At 37.9% G+C, this 25345-nt stretch overlaps 1 protein-coding gene across 1 annotated transcript in view; it reads left to right on the top strand.

Moving 5' to 3' along the window:
* Positions 1-25345, top strand: part of LOC127656553 (neuronal PAS domain-containing protein 3-like) — a 375215-nt gene that overhangs the window by 81625 nt on the left and 268245 nt on the right. Inside the window, exon 2 of the mRNA XM_052144935.1 lies at positions 8930-9028. Coding sequence (XP_052000895.1) covers positions 8930-9028 — 99 coding nt within the window. The remainder of the gene's footprint in view (positions 1-8929; positions 9029-25345) is intronic.

Here is a 25345-nt window from a genome sequence, read left to right as displayed (position 1 = left end):
CACGCCTACACTGTTAAGAGCTGGGAGACACACAAACACACACACACACACACTCTCGGTTTGAATCATTCACATTTCTCCTCTGGCACTTACAGCAAAGCATATGCGTGAGTGTCATTCACCTAATGTGAACTGAAACAGAGGCTGGGATTTGATTCTGTGCACTGAAAACTCAGGCTGTCTTTAGCTGCGTGTTGGCGCGGGGCCGAGTGCAGCTTTGAGGCCTGAGGGTTATGGCTGAGAACAGACTTATAGAGCAGCAGTTATCAGTGGGCTCATAATGACTTATCCTTGGCATTGGCTGGAAAAATATGGGGCTATTATACAAATATTTTTCCAAGAAATAAAATTATAGAAGAAAGAGTGTCATGGTGCTTATTAGCAGGCGGACACGTAATCTTTGCCCGTAGAACACCCTTCAATCACAAAGTTCTAGACATTCCTTGCTTGTTCATTTTGATCAAATATTTCAGCTAGTTTGATTATAGTTTCAGCTGCCTATAAGATTGGCAAAGACATTTTAACCATGTTTAAAGGTGAAGTCTGTCATTTCTTCAATGCCTTTCACCAATACACCCTTATAGAGATTGATGATATATTTTCTTGTTTCCTCACACACAGGGTTTCAAAAGTATAACCACAAGACATCAACAATACACGATAACATGATTTTAGTGTGATAAAATAGCTTACAGGGTTTACAGCATTGTGTCGTCATGGAAACAAAGTTGTATTATTGGATTTAAGTCTACACTGATAAGTTTAGTAAGTGACTGTATAACACTAAAATCATGTTAACACATATAGTGTTTACATCTTGTGACTATATTTGGGAAACAATGTGTATTTTTTCATTTATGGTCTGGCCCCATTCACTTCCATTGTAAATGCCTTAACGTAACCGCAGTTTTAGCTTTTTTGGGTCTCTCAGTGTTAATTTTCAGAGATCGCTAAAAAGAGTAGGAGCAAGTGGTGGTGGTGGCGTAGTGGCTAAAAGCACAGGGCTGTTAATCAGAAGGTTGCAGGTTCTAACCCCACGGCCACCACCATTGTGTCCTTGAGCAAGGCACTTAACTCCAGGTTGCTCCGGGGGGATTGTCCCTGTAATAATTGCACTGTAAGTCGCTTTGGATAAACGCGTCTGCCAAATGCGTAAATGTAAATGGAACAACAGTTTGTCTCTATTTCTAAGTGTGTGTGTGTGTGTGTGTGTGTGTGTGTGTGTGCATCTGCTCAGCAGATATGACGGCACTCTTGTCCCTGTACCACAGTGAATATCTCAGTCTGTCTGGTTTGATGTGGTGCAGCAGACTCTTCTTAATAATTTATTTGCGTAGCAGCACTTGAACAGTCTCTTTCTCTCACATACACACACACAAACATGTCTAACCCTCACTACAACCGAAACACAACCAAACAAAACTTTCTGCGTTGGTGTATTCTACAATCAAACACCAGCTGCAAACAGCCCACAGTTAGACTGATGAACTGAATTAAGTGTCAGGAGAATTGTTTATGGTGATTATTAACATTAATAGCTAGATTTAAGGCTGAACAATTTGACCACAAATCTAATTGCGATTATTTTGAAAAAATATTGTGTTTTGAATGGCTTTATGACTATTAACCTTTTATAAAAGCAAGTGTTTCCTTCTGACCAAAATTAAGTCATGTGCAAACATGCTCTACTGCCAATAGAAATACTGTACAGTTCAAGAAATATATTCATACTTGAGTTGTCTTTTTATCAAATACGCTCTGTCCTTGTTTAGAGATCTAACGCACAAACACACATACAGGTCTGGAAAGCTTCAGAGTTTACCATTCCGTTTAGCAGTTTCTTTACACCATAAAAGTAGATCCTTGTCTAATGGTTTGCATGACTTCAACAAGAACCAAATATCAATTTAGTATAATTCGATAAGAATCCAAATATTGCAAGAATTCCTAGTACTGGACAAGGCTTTGCTTTCAAAAGCACAGACATCATCATATCTTCATATCTATCCAACAACTCAACGATAAACATCAATAGCGCCCCCTAGTGGACTCAATTGTATCTGCAAGATTTGGTGAGAGATTAAGAGGGAAGGTACTGTACTTTATTCAGTGCTACGCACAGCAGGCAACTGCACAAAGAAAAATCTTTGATATTCGAGTAGTGTTTTTAATAGTTAACTAGCTGGTGCAGAACAAGTACTCGAATAGTCGATTACTCATACACATCCCTACCCAGATTGCACACATACATCTCAGAGATGTCTGTTTAAGATCTTTTCATCTGGAAAGCATCACAAACGGTTTAACATCTGCTAAACATCTTAAAAAGATCCGATTTATGAGTATTCTAAATCATAATGTCTCAAAAATATCTGCTGAATATCTAAACTCAATCAAATCTAATCATTGATCAACTGCTCTAACATTAAATATGGTGACATGTCAAAATATCAAAACTCATTGGTGTGTTTGGTCTCGAGACACGCAAGAACCAATGAGGTTTGATGTTACTGATGTGTCGTCATATTTGTTTGGAGCTCTGTGTATGAGCAAAGTGAATAAATAATAACAGAATTTAAATTTTTGGATTAACTAATCCTGTAAACCTGTATTACATGATTCCTTCAAAATGCCCTGAAATCTAATACGACCCCTCAGTTTGAAAATCAATTGTATTCTCAGATAACAAGACATTATTCTTTCTGAGTATTCTTGTGTGTCAGTTTTATGTCCAGGCAGACTAATCTGGCCCTTTTCTCTGTGAACGTGAGGTTAACTCTTTTGGTCAGAGCCATTGGCCCCTGCGTGCTAGATTTATTGTCTCAGTGATGGTAGTTGGTTTGTGGTCAGCACGTGAGCGGGGTACCATGGGGACTGTGGATTGGTTGTGTGTTATTGTAATGGACTCTTGCATGGGGAGACTTTACCTGTAAATGTCACTCACCCCACTCCTCTAGATGACATCGATAAAAGCCCCCGTAAATCACGCTGGGCGGCCCCTTCGCCCAGTCCAGCAGTCAATATTGCAGCCCAATAAACATGCCACAGAGTCATGGAACTCTGGCAAGTGTGTTTTCAAACAACCAGGACCAAGAAAAAGAGTGCTACGAAGACAAGCTTGTACGTCATGCTCCATCTGTTTGGTCTTCGGCGGCTTTCAAACCTGGTACAATGGTTTGGTGGGTAGTTGACATATAACATATTAAGCCTAATCTCTGAAATGATAGACTGACCCTAAACCTCAAACCTAACCTAACCGATAGTGTCATAAAAAAGATGAAAAACACAATTGCTTAAGCAACCATGCCATTTTATGGTGCTTCTATGACACTTTCAGCTGATATGTCAACTCACATGCTCTTCAGGATTCATACCCTGGTCTTTGCATCGCAAGTGCAACGCTATCACGCAATTTGAATGTCTTTCAACAAGCTTGGAAATGTAGTTGACTATGTAATGCAAATGTTAAAATGTATTGCTGTCCTATAGTAAATGTGTTAAGATGTTATAAGATAGCATTGTGTGAGGAACTATGTGAAAAGTAGCTGTTTATGAACTGAATTGAATTTGTGTGAAAGTGAATAAAAGTAGTTGTTGTAGCACCTCTAGTGTTCGTTTCACCAGGAAACTGCCTAGATACACACAAAGAGCCAAATAAAAATGATTTTGCCAAAATGTCAGTATAGTTTTTTGTTTCTATGAGACCAGGTGGTTTATTCTTAACTTCCTTGCTTTGAACCCGAGTTCAATTCAACCCTGGTTGAAGAAGGCCTAGTATTCGGCTCTTCACAGCATGAACGTGATCTCTACCGTTAGTTGAATTCCAAAGACCGCTAACACCATACAACCAAACCAAACTCTGATGGCACACAGACTCGTATCCGGACCAAAATCTCTAGCGTGAAATGCCCCTTACCTTGGTAGATTCTCAAGTTTTTCGATATAGGAAGTGTCTAGAGTTCTCTGTTCTTCATTTTTCTCCCAGAATGGGGTTTGATTTCTCATCATATTCTGTCTCCTGTCTCTTCTTGCGTCTCTCCGGATTCTATCGTTTACGCAGCTGAGGGAAAATAAGGTGTTATTTTACGGGGTTATGACAGGTGTGCGTAGTGTTCCTGTGTTTGACTGACTTGCTCTTCATTTTGTGTGGATTGAGGGTCTCTGTGATCCGGCATGGGTCTGCTGTACATCGACACTGGCCTTCTATGTTTTTTCTTTGGTGAAACAGTGTTGCGAACACTGTCGAAATACCAGAGAGGGAAGAATATTCTACTCTACTCGCTGTCTTTCTTGGCCTTTCTTTCTCGTTCTACTGGCCCTTTGGCAAGTCCATTCTGTTCTAACAACAAATGGTACAACACGGTAAAGCCACAAGATGTAAACATTACATGCTTTTAGTGTCATAAAATCACTTACTAACCTTATCTGTGTAAAGTTATATCCATTACTGGGAATCCAGAATTTCATTCATCAAAGCTGTAATATTGGATATACATTTTTTACTTTTGAAATAAAATGAAGGAGAGACGAGTCTATATTGTTTTTGTCAACATTATGCCACAAATAATTTTAATTGAACCTATTAACATTCCTGAGGTGATTTAAAGGGGTGAATTTATTGTGCTTACAATAATTGTTAGACGGTTGGCATTTAAAACTCTATCTTACAAGTTACATTTCTAATCTTTACATATTCTTTAAATTTATAAAGCAATAAACTACCGTACAAAGCTACAGCCACAAAAACTGCTTATGTACCAAATTCAACATCTAATACATTTTCAAGACAATTGTTGTTGCAATTTTTCCTTAAATATGCAGAATCCATAAGTCTCTCTTCGTTTGTGATGACAAAAACTACGTAAAAAAGTTTTAGCGCATCAAAAATAAAGCTGATGGAAACGCACATTATCGCTAAAATGTCACAAATGTCAACATAATATTTTTCTGTTTAACTCAAGCGCATAAACTCTATGTCGATATATCAAATGTCGTGAAAAACTGGTTTGGAATAAAATTGGCATTAACGCAAAAATGTAGTGTCACATGACAGAGTTTGCCCCAATCGTTAGTCTGTGTTAATCATAAACATATTCTGTCTGTGCACAAAGATGTTTTAAATTTAAAATAAATACACAATTCTAGGAGAAAAGCATCAGTGCTTTTTTTAAATTTTATTTTATTTTTTTTAAAAAAATGGAACACTTACAGCCCAATTCTATTAAATTATGTTTAGTTTTACTTTTGAAAAAATGCTGGCCAAATTCTCTGTATTAAATTAAATAAATTACCAACTGAAAAAAGCATTATATAAAATAAAAAAATTACCAAACGAAAAAATTATTAAATAAAAAAAAAAATACATTACCAAATGTAAAAAGCATTAAATAAAAAAAAAAAAAAGGACCAAACGAAAAACAAATATATATTTTTAGACCAGTTGGTCATTAAAAGTTGCTGTAGAAATATGCACGACATAATACAGATGTGATGGCGATTCTTTTGATTAGATGATTGTTCAAAATATTGAATATCAGGAATGTATCATCTGTAAACCCTGATATTACACTGCATATTTTTTTCTTTAATAGTTGTGCACACAGCATATACACATCGATTAATGGTCCTTGTACTGAGACAGAAAGTTTCCACCACTACTTTTGCCGGCAGGTTGCCAGCTTGAACATGGCCATGGCGATCTACTTTTGGGTTGGAACCGGTGCCAACCTGCGATATGTGCAACATCAGGACCAATATTACAGTCCTATCAGAAGGGCAACTGCTCCCTTTTGATTGCAATTCCTCCTCTTCTGTTTGCTTTTATTTGTTAATTAAAATGACAATAATCTCCCCATTTTACCCAAACTTCAGAGGAAAAAAATTAGGGACATCTGGGAGGCAAATTAGCGATAAACACACATTTCTGAATGGAAATGGCAGATTTCTTTTGCGCTAAACCAAAACCTATACAACTAAATGTTTTTTTAGGCATGACGTCATCACGCACACCATTTTTATCGATAAATGTCCATTTGAATGGAAATGGGCAGAAGGCGGCATATTTAAGACAGTGTGTCAATATAAAAATAGATAAACTTTAAAATATGTGCCTTGAGACCCCTGCTTTGTTTAATTCTGTTTTCCTCCAGACAGCTGTTTTTGAATACAATAACGCATCCTAGATGAATGCCCTATATTCTAGGTTTGGTCAAAAAATCATAAGGGGCTGATCACACAGAATGTGTTCGTGCAAGAGAAAAATGTAGACACGATGAAACAAAATGGAACAGAAATCGGGTGTCTACAGACGCGTTTTTAAAAGTTAAAATTCGCCGATCGTGGCACTAGATGCGTTGCATCATTAAGACGTCCATTTAGTTTCATGTTTATTGAAAAACATTTATGAAACACTGCAAAAATGTGGTCTATGTGAACGGCCCCTAATTATGCAGGTTCCGGTCAAACTAGTTGTTCAGACAACCCACCGACTAGTCAAGATTAAAAATAAATTATTTTGCCCGACCATCCCTAATATGAACACTTTGATCAAACCAGCAGCAGAACATATCTGGTGAACATTCAGCTCTCCTGCAGCCTGAAAGATTGTCAGGGAGCCTCACAGGGCCTGGATTTAGCATCTACAGGAAGTCAGACACGATGAGAAACCACAGGCCGGGTCAGCTGGGCTGTTTGTACGTGCACCCGAAGCAGCCCTGGTTACAAACCTGACACATTTTCAATCATATTGCTGATTCCCTGGAAATCACGGAAAGGCCACGGAGTACAATGCACCAGCAGGACATTTATGGAGTACAATGCACCAGATGGGGATTAGTTTTCCCAACATGTGCGGAAAAAGGTCTTTTTAAGGAGAATGCGTGGTGTAGAGGTAATATAGTCAGCTTTGAAAAATGGACCAAATCTTCTGCTGCTGTCTGCAATATACAGTGCCTTTTACGGCCATGAAACAAAATCAAAATGGGCCTACATTGGGCCGTGGAGACATAGTGCTTTATGTGTGTGTTTGTGTGTGTTGGAGCGTTATATGTGTAGATGCTTTCATTCAGTGGTGGTGGAATGGCATCACTCTCCATACCTGCTGGGAATTTATTGTGCCAAATGAATTGTGGCCCACAAAAGTTTGTAAATTGCAAGGCATCAATCTAGCAGAGATAGAGAGAGAAGCACGGCGACTCTCGCACCCGTCTGATATCAGTCCTTTGCTGTTAAAACCTCGCCTTTCAATTCCTCCCCATTCATCCTCCAGCTACCTCCGGTGTTTAACAGCAATCATGAAGAGCCCTTAATGAATAAAACCTCTTTAGCTTTCGAGTGCCGCAGATAAATGTGTGAACGAGAGTGTTTACACCGAGCAATTAGAATGCCACCCGTTATCTATAGCGCATCACAGTGGAGACGAGCCAATTGTTTTGCCTTGAATCAATACATCTGAAAATTTGTTTTGTTTTGAAAAATAAATACTACATTTTTAACATCAGTTCAGTCATGACAACTCTCTGAAAGATTTGGCATGTTAATATGTGTATGCCAGATATTGGTCTTGGCGGACTAACTCTGCTACACTGCTGCTGCTGCAGAAGAGCAAGTACTGAGGCTTGCTACCGCTAGAACATAGACAAACTGAGTTAAAAATGTTGACATGCTGCTGCATAATTAGACATAAATACAATCCCCCAACAAAGCAGCGAAGCTTCACAAACGCATAACACAAAAAGCAAAACCCCCCAAACAAGCAGATCTACCGCCAAGACTTGTGTACTGCTGCTGCTCCGAAAAGCCATGCAAACCGAATGTATGCTAGCTTTGTGTGACTTGGCCTGCTTGGCCGAATGGCTTAAACGGCTAGTGACCTGACTCACTAGGTAATGTGTACCTGGACCAGGAAAGCCCAGAGCTTATTCAATTAGTGACTTAGCTTAGATATGGCTTACCTTGTTAAAGAATTGCTTCTAAGTGTCATGGCCAAATTAGACCTCACTGTGCAAGCAACCACCTGAGCAAATATCCTTTTCAGTGAAACCTCTCGCTGCACGCTGCAGTGAAACCGGCTAAATTGCAAACTGAACAAATTACAATTTTAGGCAACGATACAGTATGCAATTTGATTGGCCACCCTATTACACTTCAAAAGACCTATCAGCTTACACCATGTGAGTTTGACGTATCACATGTGAGCAAGCTGATTGGCTAACAGTTAACAAGTTCGTAGAACCTATTAGTTTGCGACATTCAGAGTTTCATTCCTGAACTCCGCAATTTATTAAATGTTCAACATTATATCCAGAGATTTGCAATGATTGAATGTGAGAGATGTACAGCTTGTAATGCATTAGTCAGAATTAATCGCAAATGTTTTTTAAGTGCAAATAAATACATTTTGGAGGTGTGAATCAAATTCATTAGAATCAAATTCAATATTTTATTCAATTGAATCACATAACATTATCTATTAGTTTAAATATATCTCATACTAGTTTCTAACCTCATAAAAGTATAAAAGAAAATTCACTGATGTCTTATTAATTTTATAAATAAACACTTTATCGTCTTATACCGTTTTTTGGCTTTTGAGAATTCCAGAGTTTCTTCATGTAGGTTCATTCCTAACTGCTTTTTTCCACATAATACTACTGCATTACATCAGATCAGAGCCATTATTTCATAAAACATTTTACTATTTAAATGTGTTATTTACTTATTTTGTCATGTGTCATTGGAACATCTCAATCCATATATTTCTTTACGACATTATCAAATGTACTGGATTTACTTAAAAAACATTTTGACTCATCAAAGTTGTACTCATAATTGTTGATAGTGTGTACTTATTATGGGATGTTTGGGATGGGTCAGGGGCTGATGTCTCCTGCTTTACGGCCGTTAAGAGCTTTTCCACGTTTTTCCACAGCGAGCCATACTGGGAGAGGTCTGCTAATGCCAGCTCCTGTTCTGCCACTAGGCCCAAGACACTCCACCTTGGAGGGCAACAACATACCTCATCACCATGGTAATCCATCCCTTCTCCCATGTCCCAACAGGGATCACAGATGAGATGCACAAATATGAATTCAGTTAATTTGTATAGACTATTTCACCATACATATTGTTCCAAAACATCTTAAATTATTTAGTTTCTGAATTTAATTCCTAAATGCATAAGAGGTTTATTTGTGCAGAAGCAATTAAGGATGTATAATTACCAAGTCATATCTGCCAGAGTATCATTGCTACTACATTTATTGTTACTTCTGTAAAACTGTGGTAACGTGTGATGTATTCATATATTTCAGAATTATTGTAATATTTAATATCAATTTCCGACTTGAAGAATTTTAAGAACGTTTAAACCTCTCTTGACCGTTTTGACATCATACAAAAACAATCAAAATGGCAGTGGCTTAAACACTTAAAGGTAGCCAGGAAGCCACTTCTACACATATTTCTGTTTATTATTTAATTTTAAAATAGCAAGTGTTGCCTGGCTATAATAAATTACTTTATCTGTTCTTCAGTATTTGGAATAAGGTAAATTTATGTAATAATATACAATGTTGGGGAAACTACTTTGAAAATATAGCCATGGTATTACTACAATACCATAGTTTAACAATTTAATTAGTATTAAAACCAGAGTAACCATAAAATTGACCAAACCTAGGGGCAGATTCACTATGAATTAATTGCAGCCGCTAAAATCACAGTTTTTTTTTTTGCGAGCTAACTGCGCTCCTTTAGTGCCCGATTCACTAAAGGAATTATGCAGATCAAGCAGCGCGCACTCGCAAAATATCTGCTGAACAAAATTTGCATGCGCAATTCTGATCTAGCCGTCCAATTCAGAGCACAATATAGCCGAAGATGCCACAGACCACCGTATTTGACCCACCCTGCCGGGACAGAACCGCATCAGTTTGATTCAGACACCTGAATCATCTCTTAAAAATGCAGAATGTGTGATTGACGACACCATGCATCTGGATATGTCAGGTTATAGCATTCTTCAACATCATTTGATGATTATTTGATTCATTACTGCTGAAATGATCGTTACAAACAAAATGTTTTACAAACATATATTTTAATTAAAATTCCTGTTACCGCCTACTTTCATTAGGCAGTAATTGCGCAATGTAAGTTTAGTTTTGCGAATGAAGCGCAATCTTTAATGAGCCTAATTTATGGAGGCGTGTTTGCGTGAAAGGAATGACAATTACTTCATTTAAATATTGAAGACGCAGTGCAATTTCAGCGCTGATTGCGCTCTGCTAAATGTTATTGCGGGTGGTTTGTAAATAAGATGCAGGTATTTGCGTTGAAATACCAAATGCAAAAGTGGTGCAACTGTTAATTGAATCTGCCTCCTAGTCTCATAGAATGAATGTTACTATATACATGGAGTGGTGGTGGCGTAGTGGGCTAAAGCACATAACTGGTAATCAGAAGGTTGCTGGTTCGATCCCCACAGCCACCACCATTGTTTCCTTGAGCAAGGCACTTAACTCCAGGTTGCTCCGGGGGGATTGTCCCTGTAATAAGTGCACTGTAAGTCGCTTTGGATAAAAGTGACAAACTGACTTTTACATGCCAAATTCTGAAAAAACGTATCTGATTACGACACCAATTCACGCCTTAGTCGCCCCCTGCAGGACATTTCACTAGGAAACTGCAGCTAAACGTATAATTAAGTACTTTATTTTATTTAGCAAAAATGTTTCCGAAACTATTTCCGAAAGGTCCGAAAAACTGATTCACTTCAGTGATTTAGATTTTCCAGTTCTACATAAGAAAGTCAAGCTGTTTAGAACAAGTAGCATTGTGACAATACATCGCTACTCGTCAGTAATTCTGAATAAAAGCTGAACTACTGTAGTGCTACTAAAAACTCCTGAATGTAGGTAAGTTACCTGCTGCCCTACACTGGTAATAATGCATTTTGCTGTCATTATGACAAACTCGCACATGAAGTGCTTCTATAGAACATATCTTTTAGGAGTCTGAGGATGTAAATAACACAGAGTAGAATCTAGAGTTTCATAATTCATGAAAATTTGTACTCACCCCTATGTTGTTAGAATCCTATATGACTTTCTGTTTCTGAACATAAAGGGGGAATTTGTGCAAAAATGTTGTTGGCAGTTTATGGCAGTTTATGGTGACCACCTCTTCAAACTTCAAAAGAACGCAAGTATAATTCTGAAGTGTAATAAATGATTCCATGAGACTCATGATTGTTATGAAAGCATATAATAAGGTTTGATGAGGAAAAAAAAAGAAATTTGATGTATTATTTAGTGAAAATGTTCACTGACCGTTGATCTCCTGTGCGCATTCATGATTGGGCATGAGAGCAACAGTTCACACAGTCCCCTCGCAACATTGGGGTGTTCAAGCAAAAACTTGTTTTGTTTATCAAAAACAGGTCATCCACAGCGATAACGACAGCAGAACACAACGCAAGCACACAAAACAGAGAACAGAACTTACTAAACATGTCTGAAGAATTGATTTATTTCTATGCCCAGCCTTAATTTTTGAACGGAGGACTCTTAAATCAAACAGAAACAGAGAGGCGGCTACAGGCAGCCACAGTCACACCGTGTCCTAACCTGACAGGAGATGACTCACGATAAAATCTATATTTTCTATGACAATCAGAGTTTTTGTCCTAACCAGCAGTAACGAGTGACGGTACATTCTATCGATAGCTTGTTTTCTATTTTCGGCATCTCATGGGTAACTCCTGTTACTTTTGAGTGCAGCTGCTTTGTGTTCTTCTGTTGCTGTTGCTGTGGAGGACCTGTTTTTAGAGAAGAACATTTTTTTTTTGCTTGAACGCCACAATGTCGTTAGGGGGCTGTCAGTCAGTGAAAAGTTTCACTAAATAATACATTCGATTTTGTTTTGTTTCTCACCAAACCTTATCGTATGCTTTCATAAAAATCAGGAATCTCGTGGAATAATTTATCAGACTTCTGAATTATACTTTTGTGCTCTTTTGAAGCTTAAAGAGGTGATCACCATAAACTGCCACATTATGACATCAATGAGCACACATTTATCACAATTTACGAAAGTCATTTCGGGTTATAACAACATAGCGGTGAGTACAAAATGACTTAATTTTTATTTTTGGGTGAACTATCCCTTTAACATATCTAATGTTATTTTTAGACACAATGTGAAGGCAGCTTTGGTAATAGCCTCAACTGCCACCAAAAAAATAAATGAACCAAAATAGACTTATGCCACAGCAACAGAAATCCAATATGTAATAGGCTTAATAAAGCAAGCCGTATAACTTATAGCTCTGATAAATGATGCCCCTTTCTAGAAGTGCCCTTTATTGTGTCAGAAGCCACTTGCTGATTTCAAACCTGTGAAGATAAAACAAGGCATCGTGGGAAGTGGAGTTTCACGTATTCCTCCGAGACCATGACAGGCGCAAAGTTTCCCAAGATATGCAGAGTGCTCTAAACGAAGCGTGTTTGAGAAAGTCTTTGTTGCATACGCAAACGCATTTGAGAAATATGCCGCGCTGATTATGTGCGGGCGCCGCTTGATGGATTGGTAAGAAACGGAGGCACAGGGGCGCTGGGATTACTGTCACACTGACTAAAGAGGATTTATTTATCACATTCACAAAAAGCCTCGTCTAATAGCTCATCATGGGGTGTATTTAGAACTATTAGTACAACCACCCTCAGCTTCTGAAACACTACCTGCCAGTACGCATAACTCGAGACCTGCCTTTCCTGTCATCAATGTTTTCTTTCTCTATTTATGTCTCTCTTTTCAAATACACACACACGGGCACATGAGCTTTCTGTTCACGCGTTGATGATTTAGGTATGGCGTAAAGCCACTAAATAGATTTTCACCTTTTTATTCCTCTTTGAAAGCGTTCCAGCGAACAAAAGCACAATGCCAACACCATCACCACGCCAACAGACAGGCATCCGATGCCCTCACTGTCCATTAAAGAGGCACATGCTTAAAAAGCCTGGGAATTATTTAAATAGGCCATATTCCACTCTTTTGTTGGCATTTTTTTGTATCGTTGAAGCCCACTGATAACCTTAGCTGAGGTTTATTGCACCAAAAACAGACGTAATGTAGTTTGTCGTGAAAATTTTTTGCTCTATCTCCAACTTTTAAAGCTACACTGCAAATATGATTTTTCAGGTCAAGTATTTGTGTCTTGTTTTCCTGTAAAATTATCTAAACATTCTTAAAACGTGATTTAAATGCTTGTTTTAAGATAAATCTGACAAAATTTTGTGAACTTTAGACTTAAAACAAGACATTTTAGACATCCATTTTGTTAGATTTCTTTGAAAATTGCTCCTTGAGTAAATGTATATTTATATTGTTCATTTATTTTTACTAGAAAACAAGACTAAAATAGTTATTAAGAAAATTATGATTATTATTACTACTACTTTTCTTCTTTTTTTTTGCAGTGTAGGGTGGTTATTTTGTGCAGGAGAAAAATAGTTTGGCTTCTTCCATCATTTAAAGTAGGCTTTATAATTAAAGAAATAGTTAATTACTAAATTACAATTTAGTAATTATTTACTCAGCCTTATGTTATGCAGTTGTTTTTGTCCAAAAGCGATGTAAAACACCATAAATATTGTCCAAATAACTTGTGGGAGAAATTGAAAAAGAGTTCAAAAATTCTACTATTGTATTCAAGCAATATAAAGATAGAAATGCACTAAAATATCACCATTTCAAGTAACATTAAACGTTTCCCAAAGTCTAAGTGGGAGACTGACTAATTGAAATAACTAGTCCCCACATAGGTTGCATATTCATTGCATTGGGCATGAAATCTCTTAAACTTTCTCATCATTCACAATATTAATCTGCCAGCAGACTGTGGCTATCCGCATTCTGACAGCAATCGTGAAGCTGCATTCATGATTCACGTCAGAGCATCAACACCAGCATCGAGCATCGCTTTGAACTCACAATGACAAGCACTTGCATAGAAACACGTCACATTCTGGATTTTGGTGCTAGTTAAGATTTGGTTTTCTTCTGTGGTAATTAAAATGCACCTTACATAGGCTGAAAAATATTTGATTTCTATCACAAGTCCCCTTTGGGCTTGTTTTGTGCATCAAATAGCACTATGAGCTCCTTTCTCCGCCGTTTTATCACTGAGCGTGAAGCGCTGTCAGAGATTATTTCATTGAATGGGTTAACAACCTCTGCGGCTCTATCATAGGAAAGAGCGTAACAGTCAACTATCGTGTTGCGACAGTACCGCCCATAGAATGTCAATTGGACCACCGCGTCATGCTGTTTTATGCTAAGCTTTTAGGCTCCATTTAGTAGATGTATATACATTGTATAGTAGTTTAAAATATATTTTTTAAACTATGTGTTTCAGAAACAACCCAACAGTAATGATACTGATTTAAGTTTGACGAATCCTAAGCAAACAAAATAGCTCTTGCTTTGTTTCTGAAAGTAAGGATAACCTAAAATTTGTATTCAGTATCCAGTTTTTTAACTATTCATTAAAATAATGGGATCAAAATAGTAATTTGCTCATCAATCGGACTACACCGGTTGCACTGTTTGCATGGAGCCTGCGAGGACAGATCAATAGAAAGACGTCTTTTCTTGCCATTTTATTCCATTGCATTCAATTAAGATTGCAACTCTGAAAAATATTTATTTACAATGTATTTTTTTTTTGCTGTGGTTTCAATAGCGGTGCTGTTGATTTAGTAGTGGCAAAGCACTACTGCTGGAAAGCGGCACATGAAACACCGGTACCAATAAAAAAAATACAAATAGTGAACTCTTTACATTTTTGAAAACAACAAATCCCATAGGATATTAATTAATTATCTCCTTACACTTTTGAACATACACTAAAGTAAATCATTTTAGTTATACTCATCTTATTTTACACATCTTTTTCTTAAATTCTAATTTTAATTATGTACTTTAAGTGATTCTGTACAACAGATGCAGTGGCTGTCTGGTTTGGTCACTGTGAGGTGTGCTTATGGATCTCAGGCTGATGAATTCCAGCAGGGTTATTTAGTTTAAGTGCTGTTTGATTTGGGAATGCCAGGCAGACTGAAATTGAGATAAATGGCTGTGTGGAGTGGGATGGCCACCTCTTTTTCCAGTGAGGGGCCAGTATGGGCCGCAGCAGGGCCAAGGGTCTGCCGCACACCTGTCTTTCCTCGTTATGGAGTCTGGTGCTCAGAGAGAGACTGCTCTCCTTTATCAAGGCTTATTGGGACCTTTGGCAGCATAAACATTAAGACATGCAGAGTGATTGAGTCATGCACATCCGCTAGATGTACACACACACACACACACACACACACACACACACACACACACACATTATATATTCTATCGATCTAAAACCTGATGGACTATATTAGAATTGAATTCAACTAAACAGTTGGAACAGAATACTTTTGGTAAAATATCAGATAGATTGACAGGGAGCCATAGGGTTGTACTATTTTGTCATAGGTTTGCCAAAGATTTAGATAAAAGCAGCCTGATCTCATGAAAATTACATGGCTGTTGCAACATTATTTGCAAAATTACACTGCGTGGTTTATTACATGTATCACGGCAGTTCAGAAGTTAAATGTCTACTGTGTGGCACTAAAAGTGAGTTCTCCCAAACAGATGATGTTTTTAAGGTTAATGATCTATTGAGTTTTAAATCAACAAAACCTACCTACCTCTCCACCCTAAACCTTAAACCTAACCAATAGTGATGATGACTAACTGCAATCTGTGCCAGCCAGATATCGCTTCAGTCTACTATGATGGAGTTCACAGAGATTTAACTGATGCCAGCACCAACCGAGCTTACAGTCGAACTGCAGTGCACCTTACTGACCTCTGCCTGCATCACCTTGGTCAAAGGATGGACTACACCCTTAAAATGGAATATGTAGATAATAAATAAATTGCAGACTTCGTTAGCCAAATAACATTAGACAATGCATCTGTTTGCACTTCCGCAGTTAATTAAGAATGCAAATTCTAAGACTTTAGTCATTAATCTCACAGTAATACAAATGCTTTTTGTTTCAACTCTATCCCCTAACACTTACATAGATTACTCATTTTAAATCTTGACTTGTACTTCACATAAATAACTAATATTGGCATTATATTCATGCTGTTTAGCAAGAGGGGAACTGGTCCCCACAGTGAGCCTGGTTTCCCCCCGGGATATTTTTCTCTATTAAACAAATGGTAAATGGTCTGCATTTATATAGCGCCTTTTTAACCTTAGCGGGATTCAAAGCGCTTTACACTGTGTCTCATTCACCCATTCACACACACATTCACACATAAAATTGAAGTATTCTCTATATTAAGCTGTTAATAGCCACACTATTTGCTTTGTGCTGACAATACTGTTGCAATGTTGTGTTGCATTATTTACAATAGTTTTACCAACGTAGAGTGAAGTTACCAATTAATACCAATAAAAAAGTACCTTTTAGTGAATTTAGCTGAATAGCTATAACATATACGGCAAACTGGCAGATACAGGTCAGTCTAAACACATTTGTTTCACCCGTGTTTTAGGTGACTTTTAACGCTTGTATACTGTATCTGAATGAGCTGCCATTAACAGTCAACATACACGGCTCTTTAATGACTTTCTGACTGTGGTACAAAATTGACTAATAAGTGAGCTAAAGCAGGCTGTTTACCAAAGAAATTTGCATCAAATATGTGACAGTTTCAATTTGATAGCCAAAGCTGACAAAAAATTTACATAAAAAATCATAGGCTGATAAAGCTGGTTATTTACCAAATGACATATGATGGATGAAGTAGGTCAAGCTACACTGCTGATGTCCGATGCGCTTCATTCTTTGTCTGTAAACAGGAAATTGGTTTGTTGTATCATATTTGGGTCATCAGCGTTTAAAAACAAGCAAAACAGAAGTGTGTTTTTAGAAATTCTATAGACATAACTAGATTTGAAGTGGTGCCTGTGCAAAACACTGGTCTCACAGTTTGGACACAGCTAATGCTAGTCTGTTTTAATGGGTTTAGAGAGGTTTATGAAACCAAACCAGCTGAACAGTAGCTTTTCCAGGCTGAGAGACCAAGTAAACCAGCATAAACCATCCTAAACCAGCTAAAACCAGTAAAAATCAGCAAAGTAACTTGTTTAAAGCAGGCTTTTTTCAGCAGAGTACTTATGGTTTCCTTACCAAACACCACTAAGTACTATTGTCAGTTTTTAATTGCACAACTTTTTTTTCAATTTCTCTTGGTTTTACTGTAAATCTGAGGAGTAAATCTGACCAGAGAGAGAGAGAGCGAGAGAGAAAGAGAGAGGGATTCCTGTAGACCGCTGGTTAATGTACTGTATGGAAAGTGGCCTGCTTTGCCTGAAGAAGATCTGTAGGGCATGACAGCTCAGAAAAGGCATAAATCCACCTCGCTCTTATCTGCAGCCACATTTAGTTGCCATGGGAATTTTATTTATGCAGTTTGAAACTTCCATACTTCAGGTGAGATGCAAACATTTCAGCTGCTGCCTCTGTTGGCTGCAGCTCGGTCTCAAAGTGTGCAATGTGCCGCATTTCATGCTTAACCCTTTCATACGTACGACAAACATATGTGTTTCTACAACAGCTATTTACGTTACAAGCTGCCAGATTCAAGGCTACACAGGCTGCACTGGCCAAGCGTCTGTCATTTATATTCGCTCAAACAGTTACTAATACAGTCTTTTAAACACAGAATAAGTTTATTTTATATACATACTGTACATCCAAATTGTCACCAAAGTACCACGATAAAAAGTTTACAGCTCTTATACGAACAGTCCATACATCAAACACAATCTTCCTCGATGTTGCCATTTGTTTACATTAGTAGCGGTTGTCATTTGTCAAACATGCAGCTACTCAAAGAGTCTTTTCACATATTATGTTTATTTTATGTAACAAGCAGCCCAATTGTCACCAAAGTACCACGATAACAGTTTGAAACTCCTATACTCACAGTGAAAACATGCTGATCAAGCGTGATTATCCGATGCACGCAGCCAAGTCTGTTTCCATTAGCACTTGTCACAAACACACACACACACACACACACACACACACACACACACACACACACACACACACAGTGCAGATATTATTTGTTAATTAGTTTTTTACATCTATAAAAATAAAATAAATAAAACAAATACAGTACAGCAGACATAGCACTTTTGTTCACATGTGTACTATATTACATTAAGTATTTTATTTTATTTTTTATGACAAGAAATAATACATTTTAATATATAAATAAATACTCCTCTACACTCTTCCCACCTCTACCTGGCTGTGCAGTGTCATGTGCAAAAATAACTCACTCCAGGGGGCACTTCAGGGGAATTTAGACCCTACTTATGAAAAGGTTAAATACATGACAGAGGGATGCCTGTACCTGTCATAGAGGTGTGAAGACCTCTCTGTTGTAATCAAGGGAAAGTAAAAGTATCCATTTATTGGGTCATGAAGTGGATTTAACATTGTGTGTTAAAGTATTTGTGTGATGATGCTGTCCAGAGAGATTTGTGTAGCATTTTTATATTAAGAAAAGTTAAGAAAAAGAGATATATTAAGAAAAAAAAATCTTAAATGTCCTAAATGAAGGTTTCATTTTCTTTATGCAAAGTATACACTTATAATAAAATGAAAAAAGACATATTCATGACAGGTTTTATGAGAAACAAACCATTTGTACATTGTTATGTGGTAGCTATGGTGGTTGTTTATTGACCCAAATCAAAATTTGTTCACCCTCAAGTGTCTATGATATTTTGGTCCCTAGATTTGGCCCAGTACCTCTTTCAGTGTAAATCTATAGGATTTTCATTGCTTGTTTCAAGTCATAGCACAGCTCAACATAATATGCCACACGATTTGAGGTTGCAATCATGTCGCAGCAAAAATAATACTGCATGAGTTACTCACCAAGGTGTAGTTAAGGATCGGGGTTTTACAAACCCTCAGACCTTATTGTGAGCAATTATAATAGTGATGCTTGTCTTGCAAACATTACTAATAATATCATAACCTAACATTCTCACTTTTACAATCAAGTCCTGCTTTATTTCTTGTGAAATATGGCTTTTAGAATGATCAATGATTAATAATCAAGAACAGGCCGCTCTGTTAATCTCCCAGGTGTGTATTTCGACATCCAAGAATTTGTCTTGTATCTCGTACCTTTAATCCTGCAGGCATATAAACATTCAGACTCAAACATCATAAGGACTACGCTGTTTAGACTTCATTTAGTTGTGTAAGAGAATTGTTGTTATACTGTTACTCGCATTGAGACCTCTGTAAGTACTTTAAAGGCTGCTTTATATCCATCCTTGCCGATTATAATGGACTCAGTTAACCCCTGTCCAAGAGGAAGCGCTAGAATTAGCCAAATGGACACAGCACAGTAACAGCGTTGTGCTAACAGCGCACACTTGTGCTGTTCTAGTGTGCTAATGGGGCTGAATATGGATCACATTAGCAGGGAATGTCAGCATCTTTAAGACAGGGTGTTAAACACATTTGTATTGCTTTGTGTTGACTGTATTTAATGCATTAGCGTTAGCTTCAATTTACCCCTCCAGTGAAGTCTGGGGTATTTATTTTTTTTTCTTTCATTTATTATTATTTAGCTTTTTTAAATGGTAGATGCAGTAGAAGAGAAAATAAAAGTATGGGTATAATAGAGAGGAACAGAAAAAAAATAAACTTTTCTATACTTACATTATTGCTAAACCATAAAGCAACCACACAGAACTCCCTAGCAACAAGATGGTGTTGAAAGGATGCACACTTTTGTGGAGTGATATGATTTGAACATTGTATAAGTGTATTACATTGTCATTAGATTTATTTTTTATGTTATTATATATATATATATATATATATATATATATATATATATATATATATATATATATATATTTAATTATTTTTTTTCTGACCCACTTTTTTACCCAGATTGGAAAGATATATGAATTCGACTTTTGTTGTAGATTCCCAGCATTCTATTATTTAACTGCTTTCATCTCATTTTTTCAGCTACCTGTTTCTTTGTCTGTGTGCATGTGTGAATAATGTATGTTATAGATTTCCCAGAGTAGAGGACTGGAGAGGAGTACAGAGGAGGTGCAGGAGGTGTTGCTTGCTTTCTCTGGGTGTATTTGAACAGCAGGAAAACCTTGACCCTTTCTGCACCCTGTCTACCTGGCTCTCCGCTAGCTTCTTAGCATCTCAGTGACAGTTTTTTGAAGTGCAAGTTGACCGCTAATGCAGAATTTACACAGAAAAATTGGGAAAGGGGTTTAATCCCATCCCTTATCTCCTTGTGCGAGCGGCATGCAACTCTTATGGTCTCAATATCGCCTAGTGACATGTAGAACAGAATTTTTGTGTTTCATGGAAGAGAGAACGTCATATGGGTTTGGTACAGCATGATAGTGAGTAAATAATGCACATTCTTTATTTTTGGTGAACTATTCCTTTAAAGCAGAAACCCTGTGTGAGTTTTCTAAATTTGAAAGCACAATCCTTCCTTGTTGTTATGTCAGATTTATAAGCCATTTTCACTTTTTTATTTCTTGAATTCTGCATATCAAAGCACAACATTTCACAGAGGGATGCATTCATTTAGAGATGTTTAAGGTTTCTGTGTGCAAAATTTGGTCAGAATACACTTAAGTGCTGCAACACAAATTCTAGTTTGGTTTGCCTTCAGATTTCAGCAATGCACAAATCAATTGGTTCTACCGTGCACAATTGAGAGTTGGAACAGACAGCGAGTGTAGGTAGAAACCTGCTTCATCCGTTAGAGACACACTTATCACGACGAGCAGAGTTTTAGGACCTGCTGTGCTCAAAATTCCCTCCTGAGCCAGATTTCTGTGGACAAATAAACTCTGCAAAAATACTCACAACAAGGATATCATCTCTTGCTTTTTATTCTTTCTTAGTGAATGTAGAATGAGCTGTAAACACAAAGCAAACTTCTGCATATTTAGTCGGAGGAGAGCTGCTTTTTTGCTTGATATGATAGTACTTGAACAGATTGTGTGGCCTTTGGACTTAAGGAAAGATATTTTTGGCAATTCTCTTTGATGTGGTTTGAACTAATTACGCTGCATTGCCTCACTGAAAAACAGCTTAAACCAGCACAAAGTGGTTAGCTAGTCTTCCATCCTGGCCAAGCTGATTAGGCCGGTCTGTTTTAATGGTTTTTAGAGTGGTTTTGGACACTTGTCTGTGGATGAGGCTGGGAGAACAGCTAAACCAGCTAAACATAAGCTAAACACCAGCTTGACCAGATGGAAAGACCAGCAAAGTGGTCTTAAGGTGGTTAGCAGTGGTTAGCCAGGTCTATTTTTTGGGTTTTATAGTGGATTTGGACACTTGTTAGTGGGTCAGGCTGGGAGACCAGCTTGCTGACCAGCTAAACCAGTTGAACACCAGCTTGACCAGCTAAAACTAGTAAACCACCTTTCGTTGGTTTCCCTGCTGAAAAGAAGCCTAGCTTAAACAGGCCTAAGGTAGTCAAATCAAATCAAATCAAATCACTTTATTGTCACACTACAATGTACACAAGTGCAACAGTAGGTGAAATTCTTGTGTGCAGTTCCGAGCAACATAGCAGTCATGACAGTGACGAGACATATACCAATTACAATAAACAACATACTTACACAACACAATTTACATATCAAATGTACACATACTTACACAACACAATAATTATATACAATGCACAGTAAACAATACACACAATATAGTTAGCTGCTTTCCAAGTCTAGCAAAGCTAGTTAGGCTAGTAAGGTTTTACAGGGGTTATGGGGACTTGTTAAACACCAGCTTAACCAAGCTGAGAGACCAGCTAAACCTGCAAAACCACCTTTGACTGATTTTCCTGCTGAAAACAAAAAGCCCAGCTTAAGTTGGTTAGGCTGGTATTTTTGGATGGTTTTAGATGGGTTTTAGGCACTTTTTAGCTGGTCAGGCACCAGACATCACTTAGATGTGCAGCTAAACTAGCTAAACAAAAGCTTGACCAGGCTGGGAGACCAGCTAGTCAAGCTAAAACCAGCAAAGGTAGTATAAGGTAGTTAGCCGCAGTTAGGCAGGTCTGTTTTTATGATATTAGAAAAGTTTCAGACACTTGTTAGTGGTCCAGTCTGGAAGACCAGCTTGCTGACTAGCTAAACAGCTTGACCAGGATGAGATACAAGCTAAAACCAGCAAAACACAAGATAAACACCAACATGACCAGATGGAAAGACCAGCAAAGTGGTCTTAAACTAGCCTAAGGTGGTTACTGTAGCAGTGGTTAGCCAGGACAATTTTTTTTGGTTTTATTGAGGATTTGGACACTTGTTAGTGGGTCAGGCTGGGAGACCAGCTTGCTGACCAGCTAAACCAGTTGAACACCAGCTTGACCAGCTAAAACCAGTAAACCACCTTTCATTGGTTTCCCTGCTGATAAGAAGCCTAGCTTAAACAGGCCTAAGGTAGTTAGCAGCTTTCCAAGTCTAGCTGTTTTGGGGACTTGTTAAATACCAACTTAACTAAGCTGAGAGACCAGCTAAACCATCAAAACCACCTTTGGCTGGTTTCCCTACTAAAAACAAAAAGCCCAGCTTAAACTAGCCTAAGGTGGTTAGCTGCTCTGGCTAAGTTGGTTAGGCTGGTATTTTTGGATGGTGTTAAATGGGTTTTGGGCACTTGTTAGCTGGTTAGGCACCAGACATCAACATGCTGGCCTGCTAAACCAGCTAAACAAAAGCTTGACCAGGCTGGGAGACCAGCTAGTCAAAACCAGCAAAGGTAGCATAAGGTAGTTAGCTGCAGTTAGGCAGGTCTGTTTTATGATATTAGAAAAGATTCAGACACTTGTTAGTGGTCCAGTCTGGGGACCAGCTTGCTGACTAGCTAAACAGCTTGACCAGGATTAGATACAAGCTAAAACCAGCAAAACAAGCTATGGCTTGTTTAACTGCTTAAAATCTTGCTTAATTAAACCAAAGTCTTTCTAGAAAATCAATAACTGTCGGTCATCTTTCAAACTATGTTTCCAGTCATGCCAGTGCATCTCCTATGTACTTGAATGGGAAAACACTGAAATCTCCTAAATGGTTGGTCAATATTACGATCAAAGGACATATGTCAAATCAGCAGTAAAATCTGACAATATTAGTATCAAAATTGTTCCTATTTACCTCAGATTACGCTAAAAACTAAATTTTCAAGGCTTGTATAGCTAATGCGCATGCTATACAATGTTCTTTCACCTGTAAGGCAGGACTTCCTTTCTACATCCGTTGACCGTTGGCTGTAGTTGATCATTCCAATTTCTCCCATTCATTTTAATCGAAGTGGCCCATCTATGCTAAATAATCTCTGCTTAAACTTACATTTACATTTACATTTACGCATTTGACAGACGCTTTTATCCAAAGCGACTTACAGTGCAATTATTACAGGGACAATCCCCCCGGAACAACCTGGAGTTAAGTGCCTTGCTCAAGGACACAATGGTGGTGGCCGTGGGGTTAGAACCTGTGACCTTCTGACCTTCTGATTAACAGCCCTGTGCTTTAGCCACTACGCCACCACCACACTGTGTGCCACACACACATCTAAACTAGTCTAAAGTGGCTAGCTGCACTGGCTAAAATGGTTAGGCTCGTATGTTTTGATGGTTTTAGATGGGTTTTGGGCACTTGTTATGAGACAAGCTGGTCGATAAGCTAAACCAACTAAACACCAGCTTGACCAGTCATGTGGAGCGAGACCAGCTGAACAGCAAGTTAGCCTAAGCTTAGCTAAAACTAAAACACCACAATAATATAAATTTGCAGAATGTGACAGGCGAGTACATTTAGCATTTAGTGCTTGGCATACATGATAAATGTACACATGACAAACTACACAAGTTACAGTCTCTCAAAAACTTAAAAACTCACTTAAAAAAATAAGTGAGTGGTTAAAACTTCTGTTTCTTGTGTGAATTCTCTTTGGATAATATGTACGATAGCCCTTTAGCATCGTAGGCTATTGCACACTTATAATTTTCTTAACAATCACCACTTTCTAAAAGCACACCTGAGACTTCTTGAAAAACATATACAGTATGAACGATTTATTGTCATAAACGTCTATTTATAGGCTTCATGTTCCACTTAACCAACTTTTACCCCATGCCTGGCTCTCTTGAGAAACAACATTAGCATCAAAAATTAATTTCTCTCCGTCCAACACGAGGGAGGCCCTGAGAACTTTTAATTTAATGTTTTATTTTTCTTTCGTCAGAAAAATTCAGATCAAAGTCAAATTAAGTTCATCCAGGTCCATGTAATCTGTAATTTGGGCGCCTGGAGCAACAACATTCTTTGAGTATGGCGTTGCAGCCGTCTTTAGATGTGGACGGCGGTAATTACCCAGCTGTTGCGGAGCTGTGATTGACGTGTATTTGGCACAGACCATGTGCACTATTCATGAGCAGCATACCAGCAATAATTAATTGATTCATATGCCTGTAAGCTTTTTCTAAAATATTAACAAGATAAGATTAAAAAGGCATGGAGTCGTCAGAGCGGGGCGGTTCTGACCGTGGCATTTGCTGAGAGTCTATTACCTGGAGGAACGCTCCGTTTGTCTGCTTTGCCTGTGTGATAAAGTGACTCCTGCTGTAGCACAGAAACTTTCCTACATATACAAATAAAATGCATTTTTAGGAGTACAAAGTACATTTTTAGAAATGTGTGTATTGAGCCTATGTCTGTATTTTTGCTTTTGGATGTCTCTGTATGTATATAGGGGTGACTGGGGCTAGTTGTCACTTTTTCTACATTGAACATGTCTCAGGGCAGGTTTGATTTTTGAAAGTTAATTTCTGTTTAGCCGCATACCTTAAAGCTATTGAACATATACACCGTTCTTGCCCAGGAAATAAATACACACGTTAACCTTTTGTGACAACGTGCCCCAATAGTGGGGCATATTGTCACACTAAATGGGGCAAGTTGTCACAATGGAACTTGCCATTAAATCAGTGTCATAGGATTGATGTGAACATTAGAGAATGATGGAGAAAAATGTGTCCACCATCACAACCATTAAATGAAATCTACACCTGCATTAAACAGCTTATTATAAGCTTTTTAGGTAAATATAAAAAGTAAAACAATTGACACTACGTAAGAGTTTTCTTTAGTGTGAAAGCACCCCGAAACAATATTCATTGGGATATAATGTAGGGCGGGGCTTAA

This window comes from Xyrauchen texanus, chromosome 16 (assembly GCF_025860055.1).
Source record: "Xyrauchen texanus isolate HMW12.3.18 chromosome 16, RBS_HiC_50CHRs, whole genome shotgun sequence".
NCBI classification, from domain to species: Eukaryota; Metazoa; Chordata; class Actinopteri; order Cypriniformes; family Catostomidae; genus Xyrauchen; species Xyrauchen texanus.
Note: the sequence above shows the minus strand (reverse complement) of the source record. Positions and strands in the feature narration are given on the sequence as shown.